Source organism: Micromys minutus (assembly GCF_963924665.1).
Source record: "Micromys minutus genome assembly, chromosome: X".
NCBI classification, from domain to species: Eukaryota; Metazoa; Chordata; class Mammalia; order Rodentia; family Muridae; genus Micromys; species Micromys minutus.
The window spans coordinates 125,735,195-125,754,980 of NC_137970.1; the positions used below are offsets into that span (position 1 = coordinate 125,735,195).

Genomic DNA, 19,786 nt, shown 5'->3' on the forward strand with positions numbered 1-19,786 from the left:
TACTTACTGTGTGATGGCTGAATGGGAAGGAGGATACGTGGCAGGCAAGGACACCAGTGGGTAGATTTGAGGCTTACTGCTATAACACTGGCAACAATGAGGAAGCAGGACTCTCCCCACCCCCTTTTTTCTTCTTTCTTTTCTTTTTTTCTTTCTTTCTTTCTTTCTTTTTTTTTTTTTTGAGCCTATCATCCTGACAGGCTTTTGCTTAAGCTGCCTTAACTATCTCCTCTATAGCAAGAGCTTCCCTGACCTCACAAAGAGCCTTGTTGGATGTTGTTTTAGTGCATTGCACACACTAAGTATCCGAAAAACGTGAATGAATGTCATTTGCCCTGAGAGGTGGTCCTGTTTTGCCTCCCCGGCTCCAAGAATGACCTTCCAGGGTGCAAGTTTTCCCAGGCGCCAGACAGAAGCTTCTAGTTCACTTTTTTCTCCTATGCCTGACTTCCTGCATGATCTCAGACATCAGTCGGCACCCCCTCCCAAAGCCTAGTCCTTTCCCCGCCCCTGTCTGGGATCTCCATCTGTAAAATGGATCTAGGCAACAGTAGTTCTCAACAGGACCGACCCGCCAGCATCTGTGGAAGTCGTTGGCCCAGAGCCTAGGCCAGATCTCGCCGGGCGCAGGCTGGGGAAGCCACTAGGCAGCGGGGGCCCTTTACTTGGTGGAGTCCTCCTGGCCCCAGGGCTGGGAGCCCAGAGGAATTAGCCTGGAAGTTTTCCACGGCGGCAAAAGTTCTTGGAGTTCTCTCTGAGCCGGGTGACAGGAGCCCCAGCCTTGATTTCTCCAGCAGCTTCGTAGGGCTGAGCAGGGAAGAGGTGGGAGGACCGAGGACACTGGCGGGAGAATGTGCGGAATGTGCCAGGCGCATCTACCTACTCCAGGAGAGGGCAGAGGAAGGGGGCCGGCCGAGGGGAGGGGCGAGGGGCGAGGCTCCAGGCAGCCGGAGAAAACCTGTTTGTTCTCGGGCGGGCGGAGCCCAGTCCGTGCCTCCTCGATTCCCCGCGCGCTTCCCGCTGCGCCCCGCTCCCCACGCCGGCTGACGCGGCCCGGCTGGGTCCAGCGCTGCCCACCCGAGGGAGCCCGCGCACCACGCCCGCCCGACCATCTGTGCCCGCCACAAAAGCCGGGCACCTGTACCAGGTAGGGTTGTTGAGTCGCCGTCCTAAAGAATTGGCCCGACCACTGGGAGGCAACAAGGAGCACCCAGTTTGTGTCCTCCTGGACACAAGCCAGGGCCTCAGTTTCCCTGCCTATAATTCACACTCGCTCCAAGCATCCCTCTTGCGGTTCTCGTCGAGGAGGCAGTACCCTTGGTTTCTGCTTTCCACTGCGAGTGAAGAAACGGGCAAGGTTCCTCAGAGTGACCAACAAAAGCAGGTGGTTCTCTGGCTGGTCTAGTCCCTCTGTCCTACCCGTTTGTGGATGAGACCGATTGTAGACTGCCAGCAGGGAGGGGGCAGGGTAAGCCTAGAGTTGGTGTTTTGCAAGCATCCCAGAATCCCACATCCTTAGTAAAATGTGCCCATTTTGTAGATGAGGAAACTGAGCTCCAGAGGCAAGCTTACTCCAGAATCCCCTCACTGGCCTGGAGCCCAGGGCAAAGGGACTTGGTGGTGGTTTGTGATGGACATGCACTGGGCATTGAGCGACCTCGGGGCTGGGAAGGGAGCTGCTCATACCCAGACAGAAGGCGCCGAATCAAGTGTCACTGTGGTGTTATCAGCGGGATCTGCTGTGCACAGTCTCTGTAACTGGATTGTTCGTGCGGGGGCAGGGGGAGCCAAGAGGCTCGTTCTCTTTGGAACTGCTTAATGATAACTCGGCCTCTGAGAAAGGCTGAAAACCCTCCTGTCTGCTCTGCCACTTTCTTCTGCAGCTCCCCTGGTGAAAAGAAGCCTACCAGGCTCACCTTGACACCTGCTCTTGGTCTTGTCTTGCTCTCTTGGCTTTTGGATTTCTAGTCATGGTACTCAGACTGGAGCAGGAAGCAGGTTGTCACAGGCTGATAAACCTGAATGGTGGTGAGGGCTCTGAATCGGAGAGCTGCAGTAGGAGGGTTATGAAGTTCTTATCTTCCCATGGCACACACAGTGCCTGCTTGGGTGCCAACAAGTCTCCAAGGCACAGGTATACTCACCAAGTACAATTTGCTGGGGGGCTTTGGAGAAGGTGCTGTTCGCTTCACCACCCTCAGCCACTACAAGATTGGAAGGAACAGAACCATCCCATCAATTTTCAGCGCTGGCTTGGGCTCTGCACTCAGTGGAGTGGGACTGATAGAAGGTACCCAGGTCAAGGCCAAATACACAACAGATGCTCAAAATCTGTTCATTTTCATCCTTTGGACACTCACGGGTCAGTGACAAACATGGCTCATGACCACAGAGGGTGCTGCAGCTTTGAGAATGAAAAGCTCCCTAAATGGGATCAGGGATGCAACCCAAGCTGGAAAGACTAGGAAGGCTCCCTGGAGGAGGGAAACTGAATGAAAGTTGAGCAGGTCAAGAGGGATAGGAGAGAAATCAGCCCCACATTTTACCAAGAAGTCTCTAGAGAGATAGGCTACTCCGGAAGGAGCTGCCGTCTGGATCTTAACAGGACAAAGCCCTCCCAACTTAAGAGCAGTGGTCCCAGCAGTAACTAGAATGTAGTCGACTCCTTCCTCAAATTGCTTTGGGCCTTCTAAGATCTGATAGGGCAGGGTCTTTGGTTTCCTAGCACTCGGGAACTGGCTGAGGTGGGCCCTGGTACCTGTTCCCTGAACTGTCTTCAGTTGTGTGCCAAACAAACACCCCTGATTCTGGCTTTGATGCGGAATTGTGCCTGATGAAAGCCAGAAGCCTGCCTTTCTCTTTTCTCACTGAAGTCTCCATGTATGACTGATCCCTTTAGATGTTGCCTCAAGCCATAGCCTATATTGTGCTGGGTCACACATGACACAAATTTTCTTTCTGCTTGCTAAATCCTGAGGCTCCCTTCATTGCTAGCCATATAGTGACACGGAACAGGATCATTACTGGAGTTCTGGGTGAGCTGCTCTTTAGGGATGTGGTGCTTGGAGAAATTTCTCATTACACTACAGACTTTGGGCACCCATGGTTGGTATCGGGCTTGGGTGAAGACAACTTGTCTGGCTTCTTCCTCCCAAACTAAGCCTTACCTCACCTCCTGCTCCCATGACCACTGAGGAGGAAAATATCATCCTAATAACACTCTCCTTGTACCAAACTGCTTGAATATGAGGAGGGAAATCAAAACCATAGAGGTTGGGTAGTATGTTCTTGTCTGTCCAAGTGGATGGTTGTTGAGCTGGGCTCTGAACTTAGTGTGACCTCTGGGCCTTTCTCTTACCCATGGTGCTGTAAAGACACTATCTTCACTGACCACACACCCTGATCTGCCATCAGTCGACTTAGCACTCTGGCCTGGTCCTGGTATAGCTGGTTCTCCATTGGCATAGCTGGTATCAGTTCATTTCTCCTCAAAGAGAAACTGAGGCACAGAATGATGCCCTTTACCTTCTCTTGTGGATTCACATGGAAGCATTTGGAAGGTCTTTTTAGCTCACTGTCCCTGCTAGAGTGACCAAAGTCAGAGGGAGGGGTCTGGGTAGAAAGAAGCCAGAAAATACAAGACCTAGATGTCCTGTGCATGTTCTCCAGGGCTGATGTGCTACAACCTAAACTCAGAGGGGAGGAGGGTGGAAGGAATCTGCAACTTAAGCACATGTCCCTGAGGAATTTATCTGCTGAAGAAACTTAAAGGCTGCTCTCATAAACATTTTCTGGACTTTTCCTGTGGGTGGTGCTCACTTCTTGTTTTGAGGGAAGCTGGGAATTTGAGGAGTACATAGAGCAGTTCTTTACCTACTTGTTAATGCCTGCTTTGTAGCCCCTCTTCTTGCACAGTTGCCCTTGAGGTTTTACTGCTGGTAGCCTGGGGAGGTTGTGGAGCTCTGAAGACACACCCAAGATTCAGAGAAGGCCTGGCCTCTGGGGCCAGTGGTCAGCAAACCCAAGCCATAGCGGTGGCTGTTGGTGGTCCCTGTCTTTGGTTCCATCTGTGGGCACACCTCAGGCATGAGGTTCAGTCCCCTTGGGCTGATCCCTATGATGGTTGGCTCAGAACACCACTTTCTGATGACTAAGTCACTTTTCCAGAGAGCTTGATGTGGCAGAAGGTTGCTATGGAGAGAGAAGGCACCAGGATTCCACTCACACGAATGGGGATCCCTGTTGAAAATGCTGACATCAGGCATTGCCTGGTTTAGCCTATAAAGAGAGGGAAAAACCCACAAACCCCAAAAAGCAGACTTTGCTTACCATTTCTGACCATGCGCACATTCAGCTCCTACTCATGCTTTCATAGTTTAGGACCTGATCCAAGGGCACCTCCTTGGGAAATGCAGCACTCTGGCAGGGCCCGCGGGGCCTGTCTGTCTTCTCCTGACTCTTGTCTATCTCCCAGCACCCAGCCTGACTGGTAGCTTGCTATAGGCGCTTGTTGCAGAAAAGAAAATGTGACCTTAGGCAAATGCATTCTCCTCTCCTGGCTTCCATATTCTTATCCCAAAATGGGGGTAGTTGGAGAAGCAAGGGTGGAGTGAAAGGGACTTTGGGCTTGAGCTGGACAGGAAAGTACAAGAGAGAAACATTTTGAGTACTAGAAGAGCTGGTGGGTAGTTCTTTATATCCCCAGTAGAGGATCACTTTCAAGAAGGACAAAGGTGATTTTGGCCAAAGTTAAGAGCAAATGGGGCTGAGTTCCTTTCATCACGTGTGCTCTGGAAAAGGCTGAACACGTAGCAGCTGTGAGGGCATAGGATACTCATGAAGGATGGAGGGGTGTTGGTTCCAAGATTCCCAGACCCTCTGACCTCATGACATGTCCATCTGTAGATGGAAATAGCATCTCTGAGAGAGTGGGGCTGGCTTGAGACCTCAGATTCCAGGTTGAAGAAATAACTGTTGGGATGTAAAGATATGAGAGAGGTGCCTAGGACTGTGGAGTAAGGCTTAGGAGTTCCTCTGTACCCTGTCTTGAAAAATAGCTCCAGAGGTAAAATATTAACAATGTAAATAGCTCATATGGGAAATTAGAGCCGAAGTCTTGTTGGGAGCAAGATGATTTCCACTATCCTCAGCAGGCTGACCTCACCCAGATATCTCAAAGGCATCTCTCTAAGAGCTCTTCCCAGTGGTCCTTGCTGGTCCTGTATGCCAAGGCACCCCTGAAGTAGCCCAGCATCTTCAAGGATTTTTAATACATCCCTCTGAGAGTCAGAGAATGGGTACATGATTGTTGGGCGATTCTAGGGACTTAGGAAGGGCAGATAGCTAAGAGTACTCCTTCCCTTTTGGGGTTTCAGCTCCCTAACCCATTGAAAATGACCTGGCCAGCCTCACACATCTTCCTCCCAGGATTTCTCTAGCACAGATGCCAAGAAGTCTAGAATATGGGGCTTGGGGATGGGATGGTGGGAGGTGAAATTCCAGACTTTCATGCAGAAGTCATTTACCTGTAAAGAACATTTACAAATACCACCCCTCCCACCATGCTTGCTTTTTTCCATATTACATTTTTTCCTCTGCAACCCACGTCTCTTCCAACTTCTTTCCACGTAGTATACCTCCTTCCTGCTGCCTTGTTGGCCTGCAGGCGGGAGCTCCAGGGACTAGAGCATTGCAGACAGGCCTTACACTCTTGCCAGAGGGGCCCAGCCTTCAATTCCTGGGACCTGTATACTGAGCAGCAGACTTAGGAGCTCAGACTAGAGCCAGATGCTGCTCAGCCTTTACTCCGTCAGATCCAGCTCTGTCTCTAAATCACTTGCAACTAGATCTCAGCACCTCCTGGACCGATGACAGTAGTGTCTCTGCTAGCTGCTTACGTTGCTGACTGCTGCTGAGACCCCAGTGCAGGACAGTGAGAATCCAAATGCCCAGGGTTACAAATCCCAGCCACAGGGAGCCTGTTTCACAAATGGAACATTTCATCATTCCAGTCCTTTTGGCCTGGAAAGAGATCAAGTTGGCAGCTTGAGTGCTAGTTTAGGTCTGCCTCGGTCCCGTTTGTGGGCCAAGTGCATTCCTTGAGAAAGGATAGGACTAGATAGCACAGATAAGTATGCTGAATGTGAGTCGGGGGATTGAGGTTGTGTTTTCTGAATTTTAGCATTTCTTAGCCCCTTATTTCAGTGACCTGTACTGAGAACCCAGGGCTTTTTCCATCCTGGCAAATCCAGTATACCTGCTCATCCTTGCAGTTCCCTATAAAGCCTCTAGAGGGAGACTGCCCCAGCCAAGATTTTCACTATTTTGCTCGCCTTCCACCACATACAAAGCAGCAAGCTCTTTTTGGGTTCCACTGATGAGCAGAGAAGCTGCCCTAAAGCCTGTGCTTTCCCCATGGGGGTGGGGAACAGATACAAGAGCTTGGGTGCATTTTGAGAACAGGGCTTCCCTAAAGCCATCCTTGCATCTGTTGGCATAGGTTGGATTGAGCAAGAAGCAGGGGTGGAAGTACTCTGGCCAAGGAGCAACATAATCCGACTGGGCTCTGGGGCTCAGGAAGTTTGGAATCTCAGAGTTGTAGAGCCCAAACCAAGTTCTTGCAGGGCAGCCATAGAGGACAGCTGTAGCATCAGGGGTCTGTTTCCCTTGCAGATTTTGATTTTTGTGACTTTGGTCCTGCACCCATGGTGGTGAGGAACCAAGGTGCTAACCGCCATACTTGGCTACATAGTGAGTTAAGGCCAGCCTGGGAAAGTTGATGGGTGGGTGGATAGATGGATGGATGGATGGATGGATGGGAAAATGAATGAATGAACGAATGAACAAAAACAGAATAATGTCGTATTGGAAGGGGAATTGGATTTCTGGGATGTAGTCAGGTCTGAGGGAAAGCGGGTGACTGAGGGAAGCACTAGCCCCAGTTCTTTCTGGCACACATCCTTGCTCCTTTGCCTGGGGAGTGTCTTAATTTGACATGTGGCTTATTTGGTTCTAATGTGTTAGGAAACTTCTAGACAACATGGTCATTGGGAAAACTCACAAGTTCTCAGTTTAGTACAAGCCCTAGCATGGCTGTGGCTGCTACAGTGGGGATGAGCTTTACCTGCTTACCCAGTTCCTATGTGGAAACCAGTGGCCACAATCACTGGCATCTAGGAAAGCAGTATGTACTTGAGGTGCCTTACAGAAAATAAGTTAAGACAGCAGAAAAAAAAAGGCCTAGTACGATTTGAGGGACCAACAGAGGGGGGGGGGGTATTTGCTTTCATGCAAAGAGGAGAGGGACTGTCTAAGGTTTTCACACTTGATATCATGAAAAGACCTAGGGACTGAAGGCTCAGGCTTTAGAGGTCTGCATAAAGGCACTGACTGTACCTTGCATTCTGGCTCATGTGGTCTCTACACATGTCTGTTAGGATGCAGACAACTGGGTTTATGCAACCATAAGAGCAACTGGATTCTGATGTGGCAACTTCAGTGCCATGATGAGGTTCCATTCCTGGCATGTAGAAGGTTCAGCCTGCCTGGACTGCTCACTTGGTACAGTTTATGGGAGAGCAGGCTCTTGCTGATGTGACTAATTTAGTTTGGTCTTGGCCTCCTTCCCTTCCCCTTTTAGTGTGACCCCCCAACTTCCACGGAAACATATTCAGGTCCTGCCAGCTGGTACCATTACTGAACTAGGTCAGAGCCTAGCCCTGGAGGGACCTATGGGGTGGCCAACCCCAGGAGAAAGTTCTTTCCGCCTTAGCACCTCTAGGGCCTTGCTTTCCGTCCTGTCTACACCTCTGAACCTCCCAAGCTCTCTTTATGTCCAAAGGATCCAATGCGGTTATTAAGGGAAATATCCAAACCCACACTCTAGGCCTTTCTTCTTCCTTAGCTTTGGGTCTCTCAGCCTAGAGACCAGACTATGAGGAACCTGTTGGCTATGACCAGTCTCCTCATCTGATGCTGAGGCCACTCCTTAGCACTGGGTCCCTCTGAGGAAACAGGATGAAGAGCCAACCTCAAATAGGCCTGCACGTACCCACTTAGTCCTGTACTGATTAGACAACACTGGCTGCGTTTCCTTATGCCAAGCTGCCCAATGATATTCCTGACTTTACAGCAGTCCAGAAATGTAGATCATTTCACTCTCATCTTACAGGTGAGGCAGCCCAGAGACATTACCTTATTTGCCCAAGGCCTGACAGCTAGTGTAAGAAAGATGATCCTAAAGTAGCTGATTCCCTGAGTCCTTGCCCTACCTCCAAGACGTCTGCCTGCTCTCAAAGGTGATGTGCCTAATATGTGCTTCAGTCCTACTGTCTGGCTCAATACCATACTAATCATCATGACACTGTTGGATCTTCCTTAATACCACCAGCTCCCTTCCCCAGAGTCTTTTCAATAGCACTGTCTGCACTCTAGCCTTAGTAACTGACAAGAAGCTCTTGACTGCCCACTGGCTTCCATATTCTCCAGGTGAGCAGCCATGGCTATACAGGTAGGTGTAGTGCCCAGCAGTGGAATGTGTGCTTAGTCTTTGGCCTCACTCATACATTCTGAATTCCAATGATTCTTGTCACCCTTCATGCCTCCTGGGAAACTGGTATGATCTTTGTGTGCTAAGATCACAGCAGGTTAATTTCTCTATTATGATGTCATACCTGAGGCTAGGTGCTAGGCTAGAGGACATATCTTTACTTCTGGAGACTCAAAGGCATACTGGTAGCAGCAGCTTAATTCACATAAGGATCTCATGGCTGGTGGCATTACGGTAGCAGGTAGAATGGATGTGGATGTGTGGGTGAAGGGGCTAAGTATGGATGCACATGTATGCACATATTTATATGCACATGTCGAAGTCAGAGGTCATATCAGCTGTCTTTATCACTGTTTGCTTTATTTTATAAGATAGGGTCTTCTAGACTGGCTAGCCAGGAAGCCTCGGGGATCCTCGTCTTTGCCTTCCCAGTGCTAGGGCACAAGGGTGTGTTACCATAGCCATATCTGACTGAGTCATTTTCCCATTCCCCAAAATTTCACTTCTTAAGTGTCCCCTCTAAATACTGCCATATTGAAACCAGGCTTACAACACAAGACAAACCATATCCAAACTCTAATGGTGACCCACAAGCCGTTACAATGTATGTATTGACAGATCTCTGTTTGTCTTTGTTCCCAGGAGCCTACTGAATCCATCAATTACAGAATCGAAATATAAACATCATGAGTATTTCTTCGTTAGGAGGTACTGGAAAAGGTAAGCCTGCGTGCGATGTTTGCCTGAATTATCCCAGGCAAACCCCTAGAGGGTCATGAACATTGCTCATGCAGCTAATGGATGACCCCATAATGGGTGGGCTGGCAAGGACCCTGGGACTCTGGGCTGGAATTCCATGTTTAAGGCTCTTAGCCTTGCCCCTGCCAGGGAGGCCTTTACCATCTGGAGAAGAGGAGCGCAATAATATCCTAAAACAGATGAAAGTACGAACTACACTGAAAGGTGACCAGAGCTGGATCACCAAGCATGACAACTCTGAGGACGATACCATGTAAGTCCCGGACACAAGGCCAGAGGGGAAGGCAGCAATAGTGGAAGCATGTGACCCAACCCTTCCTGAGGATGCTCAGGACATCCCACCATTTAGAACTCGGTCAAGCTGTGTGTCCACTGCCCAGCCAGGTGACATTAAAACTTGAAAACCTGAACACAGCCACAAATATCACAATCCTATGTGCTGAGAGGCATATGTAGTCACATACCTACCTGTAAAGTGGGTCAGAAAAGGGGAAGGTGAGGTGCAGTGGTGGTACACAGCAGACTAATGGGATAGAGCCACAGGGGTAAGAGGTGGTGGGGAACATGAGAGCTGCTATCTTCAGGGCCTGTCTTTCTGCAGAGAGCCACTCTCAAGTCAAAACCGAGCCACATCCTTCTCATCTGTCAGAGACGAATCAAATATCAGGTAAGAGGTGTTACCTAGCTGACTCTTAAGTGGATCCCAGAAACTTCCTCAAGGAGGTGTAGGTATCACAGAGGGAGCAGGAGTTGGGAATGTCATGAAGAACTTTGAGTGAGTCATTTGTAATGTTTTAGTGTTTCTGCAACTTGTCCATCTCCAAGAATCTGCTAAGAACTAGGTGTATAAAAGTTGATGTTAGAGTTCTGTGGTGCCCTTAGACCTGCTTCACTGTTCCAGCCCAGAGCACTCATGCTGAATAGAACTCTCTGCTGAGTCCTTGCCATCTTGCCAGCTCTTTGGAGGGGCCCTCATTGCCCCCTTTCTCACCATTTCTAACATGCTCTCCTTAGTGCTCCCAAGTCTTCTGAACCCCATCTGTCATTGACAAATGCCCCAGCACCCAGCTGTTGACCAAGCCTTCTGCTTTCACACTTTCATTGCCACTTGGGAGTGAGAGCCCCAAGGGCCAGAGGAGGAAACATTCTACAGGAGTGGGAAGGAGGGGAAGACCACAGGGCTTTACTATCCATCACCACAGCCCCAGGTTGAGGTCAGCCTGGGCTTTGACCAAAGGACTTTAAGTCTGATCTAGGAGAGAACAGACAGATCTCTCCTTCAAGTGCCCTGGTGCCTGGCAGATAGGAAACTTCTGGAACTCTGCAGTAAATGTCCAACCATAAAGCAAGCCTGGCCTGGTACCTGCTCAGCATGGCTGTGGAAGAGTCAACCATGGCCGTGTTCCTGGGAGAGACTGAAGGAGAGATAGGTGGAGTACAGTGAGCACCTAATCACCAAATCAGGGCACCGATCAGCCATCATAGTTGGAAATAGGATGGAATAAGTGGTTTGAAAGCTATAATAAGGCCACAATTTCCTTTATGTCTCCTTTTCTCTTGGCAGGTCTCCAAACACAAGGGCTCCAGCTGGTTACATCATCCGGTAAGTGACTTCCAGACCTGACCTGCATCCTCATGCCACTAGGGCCACACCCAGACTTCTAAATATCTTTTGGTGTCTCTTATAGGGGAGTGTTCACCCGAACAATAGATAGTTCCCACTCCCAGGATCACACTTCTAAGACCAATGGAGCTCCAAAAAGGTACATCCTGGCTAGATAGTCAATAGGAAGGTTGGGAGAGCCTTGTCCTGAGTCAAGTCTGAGAGAGGGCTGGCAAAGCAGTAAGGGAATGTTCTGTCTGGCCTTTTCCCAGGGACAGAGACTGGGAGGGGGAGGTACTCACCCAGGGAGAGGGGCTCTGGACAGAGATTTGGATTGCGCCCATATATCTTCGTTTTACTTACCCCTCATCCCCTTGGTCTCATAGCAGGCACCTTACACTTGCTGAAGGCACTGAGCCATGTGTTTAGTTCACCTTTCCAGTACTCCAAGGTGTCATGTTACCGAAACATCTTGATATTAGTCAAAACTGGGACACTATTGGAGAAGATATGGAAGAGAGCCCAGTGGGCTCTTTCCTATTCAGTTGGGTCTGCCCTGCTCAGAATGCCTGGCAGGGTCAACAGGTCCTGTCTCTCCTGGGCTGTGTTGGTAAACCTGCAGGTAAGAGGGGACCTGTGGTTGGACAGATGGAAATGTCTTGCTCTTCTAGTGCTTCTGGGCAAGTGGGATTAGCTAATTCCAGCCGTCCTCTTCAGTCGTCTGGCTATAAGATGACTACAGAAGATTATAAGAAGCTGTGAGTATACCATGATGGCAGATACTGGGCCTGCTGAGGGCAGGTGGACATGGAGCTCTGAGCACAATCTGAGGAGAGCTATTCCTAGTGCCTTCACAACCGCTGCCACTTATAGATGGGTTCTTGAGCAAAGGATGAGAAAGCTCTAGAGAAACGAATGGCCATTCCCAATACACTTCTTACAGGAGGCAAAGCAAAGACTGTTGGAAGTTTTTGGAAGGAGCATAGGGGTCTAGACAGTGGACCATGAGCCATAGCTATGGGGCTACTGCTCACACTCTGCATTTCTCATTCAGGTCTCAGGTCCTTGGGCTGGGCTGGGTTGGGCTGGACTGAGCTATGCTTTTGGGCATAAAATTTCTTATGTTGCCATTGTCCCCATAGACTATAGGTGTGGGTATTTTGTATCTAAAGCTGAGCTTTCCTTGAGGTGCTTTCCAAGGGCCCCTAGACTGGGACAGGGGTCTAGTCCACATTGTTAGACAGCTTGTTCTTTGCCCCCATCATCCTGTTTCATGGCACAGTTGACAGGTATTTCTAGGGAACTTGTGAAACTTGGCTGTTGAGGGACCAAACACAGGAGAAAAGAGTACTGGCTTTTAATTGGGAGCAAGTGGCATGAGCTAAGGCTCAGTGTTGCTCCAGCAGTGTTAGTACTATTGGTAGTCAGTAGGTCAAGATGCTGAGGGTGTAGCCGGTAGCAGGGAACAGAAAGGACATGGAGGAAGAAGAGTCATCTGCATCTCTCCTCCACAGAGCACCATACAACATCAGGCGCAGTTCCTTATCAGGGATGGAGGAAGAGGATGTGCCATTCACTCCAGATGAGCAGAAACGGAGGTGATGGTCTTCATTATGGGCATACCCATGGGCAGGGCAGGGGCCAGACTCTTCACAGATTGCTGAAAAGAATCATACAAGCCACAGTACAAAATACATAACATATGAATCACGAGGACACCCCTTGTCTTTCCAGAAGTCTGGTAACTATCTCTAAGTGTTGGGCCAGTTCAGGAGACACTTCTGAGAACCTTCTAGGGATAGAATCTAGAAAACACAGGTCTACAAAAAGAATAAAAAAGCTCATGAAAAATGTTCAGGGCAAAGTGCCCTAGGAGAGGCTGTCTGCATCCTGCCCTCTCTGGGTGTGTGGTGTTTGCAGTGTTCTTTGAATGCAGGAATGAATCCAGAGTTTCAAATGACCCTTGCTAACAGGATCCCAGGTAAAGGCCAACATCTGCCAATCCGTATGTGCTTTAGGAAGCTTAGTGACAACTCCTTTCTAACATCCCTGGAAGGCTGTCAGTTCTGTGCAAAAAGACCAGAGTGGCACAAGGCCTGAAATCTGGATAGTGCAGGAGCAGGCAAATGAATAAGAATCTCCAATGGTGGCTCTTACTGAATGCTGTCCTGTCACCTGCTTAAGTGTGTGGATTTAGTCAAATCACCAGAGTAGTGTCTAGGCTCAATCAGTGACATTACCCTGGCTTATCCTTCTCAACCCCATGGTGTATTCACGAGTCAGCCAGTGAACATCCCAGGCTAACCTGACAGAGAGGCTAGACTGACACCCATTAAATACCCCATACTAACCCAGGTCCCAGGCTGCAATCGGTGTTCTGAGGAAGACAGCCCCACGGGAGCACTCTTATGTCCTCTCGGCAGCTAAGAAGACTACTAGGTGAGTTGTCCAGGAACAAGGCCTGTGGGCTTGAACCTGCCTTGCGTACCACTGACTCCATGTTCTGGGGTCCTTCTCCTTTGCTTGGGGCTTCAGCTTTCCTTTGACTAATAAAAGACTGAGAATTCCAGCTTGAGCTTCAGGGCTCTCAGAAAGATAAACAGACTAAAATTAGGTAAGGTTCTGAGCATTAGAAAGGTTCGAACTCTCTTGGGAGAAGGACTAAGATGCCACCTAACCTTGAGCTTTTTCCAACATGTCCCCATTCTGCTTCCTTTCTAGCAGTCCTACCCAGGAGCTACAGTCACCATTTCTTGCAAAAAGGTAAGTGTGAGCAAGGAACACCACTTCAGGAGCCAGGCGCTATCCAAACAGCTGTCAGTAGGGATGCTGGAGAAAGGGAGGGCTCTCTCTGAGCAAAGAGAATCATGTGAGGCCAAATCAGGCATCTTTCTGCATGTCAGATAAAGACCTGGGTGACTGGTGACACATGTGCCCTTTTTAGCCAGTTCTGTGCAGTTAGGAGCCTGACTGAGAGAATCCTTTTGCTTAGGGCTGTAGGGGCCTTAGCAGATGTCCTCACTCCTTTCACAAGGTGGTAGGCACCAAGAAATCAATGTACCAAGAGTCCTTCCTCTTGCCCTGCCCTTTGCTCTCCTGTCACTCAGAACTAGGACCCTAACAACCAAGAGAAAGTCCATGGGAGCTGATTGTAATGTTACTGATTGATCCCATGGAACAAATAGGATGAAAGGGGATTGAGTGAGGAGAGTGAGCCAAGGATCTGTAGAGATACAAAAAAGGTAAGATGAGGTCATGCTAAGTTAGGGTAGGTCCTGAATCCAATGGCAGTGTCTCTCTGAGACCAAGGAAATGTGGACAGAGACACAAAGAAAAGTCCACATGAATGAAGACGGTGGCCTAAACTGGAATGAGGCAAATACAATTTGTCCCAACCCTGACAACATGTCAATTTCAGATTTTTGACCCCCACTTCTAGGGTTTTAAGCCATTCAGTTGGTGGTACTTTGCACTATTCGCCACAGCTAAGAACACACTGTTGTCAGATACGTTGTCCATGGGGAAGGATGCTGCCAACCCTGTACCTCTCACTGCTACTATCATTCAACACAGCACTATATGTCCATTTCTGGGCCTTTTTACTGGCTAGGCCTTTGGCCTGGAACATTTGGAATGCTGGTTCCTTGTTGACTTTCCACCTATACTTACCCTCTTTGCATCTCTTAAGAGCCTATTTCTAAACGAAGTCAGACTCCTGGTTTCCAGGGAATATTCCAATGGCGATGTTCTTCTGAGCTGGAGCGGCCATGGTTTTAGTCACCCGACTTATCTGGACACTGGTGAAAGTACATCCTTCAGAGGCCAGAAAGCACCAAGGTAGCTGAGAGGTCCACACGTGCCACTTTTTTCGCCCACAGGGTTGATGTGGCAGAGGAGGATGTCCTTCCTGAGAAAAGACAGGAACCACCTGCTCTGGCAAGACCCGCTCCTGGCAGGTAAGCAGTTACTCGCCGTGGTGACACTGCCCACTGCAGCAGCGGCGTCCTGTTGTTAAGCTTGCACCTGGTACTTCTGTAACTTGGCCACCCTACCTAGAAGATAGACTTCTTGTCCCCAGCTCTATCATCAGTCTTCTAATTCTCTGTCACCTTTCTCACTGCTCCACTCCCCATGCTGCCTTCCACACATCTGCTTGGGGACATTAAGTTGATAGCATGAAAGGGCATTCAGTAGCCTAGCAGGTTATGTAGCCAGGGAAGAAGACTGGAGCATGAAGGTTTCAAGGACAGAAAAGGCGGAAGAGATAAAAGGAAACAGAAGGAATCACAGGATTGAGGGAAGAGAGGTAGTAAGTTTGAGGGAGAGACCCACTGGTGACCCAAAATAATGCTGAAACTGACTTCTGGACTTGGTCACATGGAGCTCCTGATGATCTCAGGATTGACTGAGGGGTTAGGACAAGAAGTAAGAAGAAAGCGGAGTTCATGTTACATGTGGAACTTGGAAGTCACCACTCAGGCCTTCTGAGCATCAGGTGGCTCATCTGGAAAACAGGCGTGGGTAACAATATTGAAGTTGATGTGGAGAATTCATGTGTGGAAAATTGGAAGAACAGAGTCAACAATGGTGACTAATATTGAGGATTTGTGAGCTCATCATTAGCACATTTTCAGCTCCTTCGAGGCAGCTGGCATTTAAGGATGAGGTAACTGCCTTCATTAGAGTGTGGGTGGAGGAGTAAAGTCATTTCTTACCCCTGCGGGTCTTCGCACAGAGCCTTGTGCACTCAGCCTAAGGGTTTCTGGGAGCCTGGGTCCAGTGTTAGAGCTGACATACACAGCAGCTGCAGATCTGCAGAGGAGGGAGAGAAGGGGGATAGCGAGCAGAACTATAACATTTCACAATCCTTGGGTCCCCCTATATGTTGTCATTTGGGAATGTGTGGAGTGATTCCTGGGAATGAGGGAATGGGAGCGTGGATGAATGGGAAAGGTTTTTGTCTTTCCTCTCTGGCTCACTAGTAACCCAAATTCCCACGTCTTGCTCTTGCGACCACTGACTGTTGATGTAGCTACCCATCTGAGTTTCCGCCTGTTGTTTCCATGCTTGTTTGTAAGCCATTAAATCTGAGTAGAAGTGTTTGCCTAGAGACCACTGGGGCATAGAGCTGAGAAAGGCACAGAACGAGGAGGATGAGATAGATAGATGCTGGTGCCTCCCACCACCACACCACATCCTTTGCCCATGATGTTGTACTTCTTGTTGGATTCTCTTCTTTTCTAGTCTAGCCACTCCACACCTCTGTTTTGGTTTGGAACTAAGTTGGAACAGGTAGAACTGTTGATTTTTGATTGCCTCATTTCTGGAAAGAAAGAAGTAAGCAACATGGTTCCAAACTAAAATGGAGTTATCCCTGGAGACAAAGGCTAGTTAAGCAGATGTTGGCACAAATAATAGCACAGTTTTAAACTAATGGTTGGCATGAAGAGGGCTGAGGCTGCTGAAGGACTGGCCCATCCTCACGACCTGAAGCCTACCCATGTGGATCCTTTCAGGACACTTTTTCTGGCTGCTACCTCTGTAATCTCTGTTTTTAAGAGGTCCTGGAAAATCCATTAGGCCAGGGATATAGCTCTGTGAATTGTCACTAATGTATCTTTTTGCTACCTGTCTAGGCATCAGAAGAATCTTCCCCAAATAAACCACAATGTGTCTATCACCCCTTTTCAACTTCACAGTGGCTCTCAACTTCCTTGAATTAAGTTCAGACTCCTGTCTCTAGCTCCAATAGTTCTGCCTTTTCTTTCTCCCGTACCACAATGGTGCAGACCGTTTCAGAGTGCTGGTGGCTACTATAGAAGACATCTGATCTAGACTGGCTCTGGTGGCTTTCTCTTTGACTATTCATTGGACTCATCCTTCCTGTTTACAAACCGTCATAAAAGCTAAACCTCAAAGTCATTTGCAAAATAACATGAAGTATCTTTCTAGATTTATAAGATTTAGTGCAGTCTGTCAATTATCTTACTTATACTAGTTTGATTTTGTATGTCTATGGATATACATGTGTATGCATGATTTTGTATGTATATATGGGTATAGATATGTATGCATGTCCATATATATGTATGTGCACATGTGTATTCTCAAGTGTATTTGTGTGTGTGTGTGTGTGTGTGTGTATGTGTGTGTACCTGTGTGTCAAAACCAGAGATCAACTTCTACTGTTGTTCCTTAGGCACCACATATCTTCTTTTGTGAAATAGGGTCTCTTATCAGGATCTTGGACTTAACATGTTCCAAAGCATAGAGTAGCTGGAGACTAATGAGTGAGGAGACTGTGGATCTGGGCCTTCCTTGTTCTATGCAATGACATTTATGTCCGTAAACCACAGCAGTTCTTGTTTGGGTTAAAACCTGATTGGTAAAATGTGTTTAAAGTGAAATATCCCATTCCAGCTGCTAGACTGATCAAATTATGCAATTTGATAGGGGAGAAAACTGCAGAGCCCAGGCCAAGACAGTAACATCTCTCTAGTATTTACCAGTTTGAAAAATCAATTGAAACATTTCTGATGACACCGTTTAATAACTAGCTGTTTGGATTTTTTCCTATTTAAATTTTTAAAAATTTATGTGTATATATGTTTGCACACCACCCATGTGCAGTGTCAGTGGTGGCCAGTATTAGGCAAAGGATCCTTGGACACTAGAGTTAAAGATTGTTTCCAGCTGTATGTAGGTGCTTAGAATAAAACTTAAGATTTCTATAGAATAGACAGTGCTCTTAACTTCTGAACCATCTTCCCACCCTGGGGAGTATTAATAACAAAACACTTCTTGAGATTTTTGTTTAATTTCCTGAGGGTATGTCTCCAGCATTTTTCTTAAGCATTCCAGTTTCCTCTCTTCTCCAGTATACACTGGATAAGAATCATAGATGGTTCTACACGAGCTATAATACACGTGATAATAGTGCTTGAATCTTCTCAGTGCACACAGTACTATTATCCACCCCAAAACATTAAGGTTGACAAGCCCTCCTCTAGCACTTGTATTCACTTTGGGGGAACACGCGCGCACACACTGAGTAATATGTGAACACGGGATGCCGCAGACAGCACCGTGAATACAGAACGCATGCACCCGCGACTGCAGCAGATTTCAGTGGCGCAGACAGATTTGGTTCTCTGCCTGCGGCGCGCGCATGCGCATGAGTAAGCTGGCCGGCGCCCCGGTAAGAATACGCCTACCCGCGCGGCCATTTTCTGCAGCCGCTAGCTCAGGCTGAAGGTGCCCGCTGTGAAATGAGAGTGCGAAATGGCTGCTCCAGAGACTGGCTTCTGAGGGGCTCCTCTTGAGGCAGTACTAGCACCAGCCGCGAGATGGCGCTGGAAGATCATAAATGGTCCCTGTTAGGCCAGTGCGCTCCCGTTACCCATCCCCCACTAGCAATCGCAGAGGTCGGTTGGCTACAGTAGCCTACTTAGTAGTGACCAAACCTAAGGACAGTCTGCAGTGAGTACTGCGGTACCCACCTGGACCTCAAGGGACATCTGGCCCTGCACACACGACTGACCTCTCCCTCGGCTGTGAATTCACAGTCTCCTTTCCGTTTGATAAACAGACTGATTGAGGGGCTTGAGGACAGGCCCAGAAAAACCTGCAAGATAAAGTTCCCCACTGCCAATGTTTTTGTTTATTCAGTCATTTGACAGCACACCGTCTTGCCTTTTTCCTTCAAAATTTTATCACATGTTAAATCTAAGACATAGATTGTTTTCCTCTTTGTTGGGTTGCAAGTGTGGGTTTTTTTCTAGTTTGTATTTGACACAAGAAGGTGAGTTTTGTACGTGTTCTCACTGTCAGCAACTGTGGTCAGGCAGCAGATTACATTGTGTAGAAAGTGGCATCGCAGTATGCAGTATATAGTTAGGTCAAAAATTGCCAGTGGCTGCTGTTGGAATTTTGTAAACCCCGCCCCCCAGTTACCTGGCAACAGCCTGATATACTCCTCCCCAGTTACCTGACACTATAAAGGGGCTGCTTGCCCACCCCCACGTTCCTGCTCTTTTTGCTCTCCCCACCTTACCCCTCCTCTTCCTCTTCCCTTCCCCCTCTCTCTATGTGCTCATGGCCGGCCTCCACTCCTCTATTCCTCTCTCCTGTCTCTGTCTGTCTGTCTGTCTGTCTGTCTGTCTGTCTGTCTGTCTGTCTCTCTCTCTCTCTCTCTCTCTCTCTCTCTCTCTCTCTCTCTCTCTGCCTCTACTACCCTCTTAACTTCCCCATGTCCTGAATAAACTCTATTCTTACTATACCATCCTATGGCTGGTCCCTCAGGAGGAAGGGATTCCCAACATGGGCCCCCCAGAGGCATCTCACTTACCCCAAGGTCTCTCCCCTCCTACATGGGCCATATCCCCCCCCCCCCCACACACACACACACTCTTCATCTTTTAACTAACAGCTGTCTTACACTTCCAGCTTCTGTGAAGGCTTCATAGAATACACCAAATCTCACATCCCATGAGCCTCCCTCCCTCTCTCTAACCACTCCAGTTTAGCAGTAGCTGAGGCCGAGTGGCATCCTGTGAGTGTTTGACCAATATTTTTTTTTCACGACCAATAAAGGACTCCTGAAAATGCAGTTGCCCCGATTCAAGCCCTGGGGATTTCCCCATATTGCCTACCTTGAAGCTGTTCTCTGTGGAGAATCTTGCCTCTACTTCTCCCTGGTATAGCTGGAGGCTACAATTGGCTTCTTTCCATGGCAGAAGTTTGTTTCCTTTTACCTGGGGCTGAAAACTTCACTTAGTTTTACAACACAGACCCTGAAAAGCATGGCCACCACTCATTGCCTCTGTTCTGCCAGCTCAGAGCATCCCTGCTATGGCCTTAGCTTCCATGGGTGAGGT

General features: G+C 48.5%; 1 protein-coding gene across 1 annotated transcript in view; it reads left to right on the plus strand.

The window, feature by feature from the left end:
• Positions 1-1,078: 1,078 nt before the first annotated feature.
• The window catches only part of ZNF185 (zinc finger protein 185 with LIM domain), a 39,604-nt gene continuing 20,896 nt past the window's right edge, over positions 1,079-19,786 (plus strand). The window contains exons 1-11 of the mRNA XM_080910999.1: positions 1,079-1,147; positions 9,191-9,268; positions 9,437-9,560; positions 9,909-9,974; positions 10,872-10,910; positions 10,996-11,070; positions 11,582-11,668; positions 12,425-12,508; positions 13,266-13,349; positions 13,632-13,673; positions 14,789-14,866. Of these exons, the coding sequence (XP_080767125.1) occupies positions 9,235-9,268; positions 9,437-9,560; positions 9,909-9,974; positions 10,872-10,910; positions 10,996-11,070; positions 11,582-11,668; positions 12,425-12,508; positions 13,266-13,349; positions 13,632-13,673; positions 14,789-14,866 (713 nt within the window). The 5' untranslated portion in view covers positions 1,079-1,147; positions 9,191-9,234. The remainder of the gene's footprint in view (positions 1,148-9,190; positions 9,269-9,436; positions 9,561-9,908; positions 9,975-10,871; positions 10,911-10,995; positions 11,071-11,581; positions 11,669-12,424; positions 12,509-13,265; positions 13,350-13,631; positions 13,674-14,788; positions 14,867-19,786) is intronic.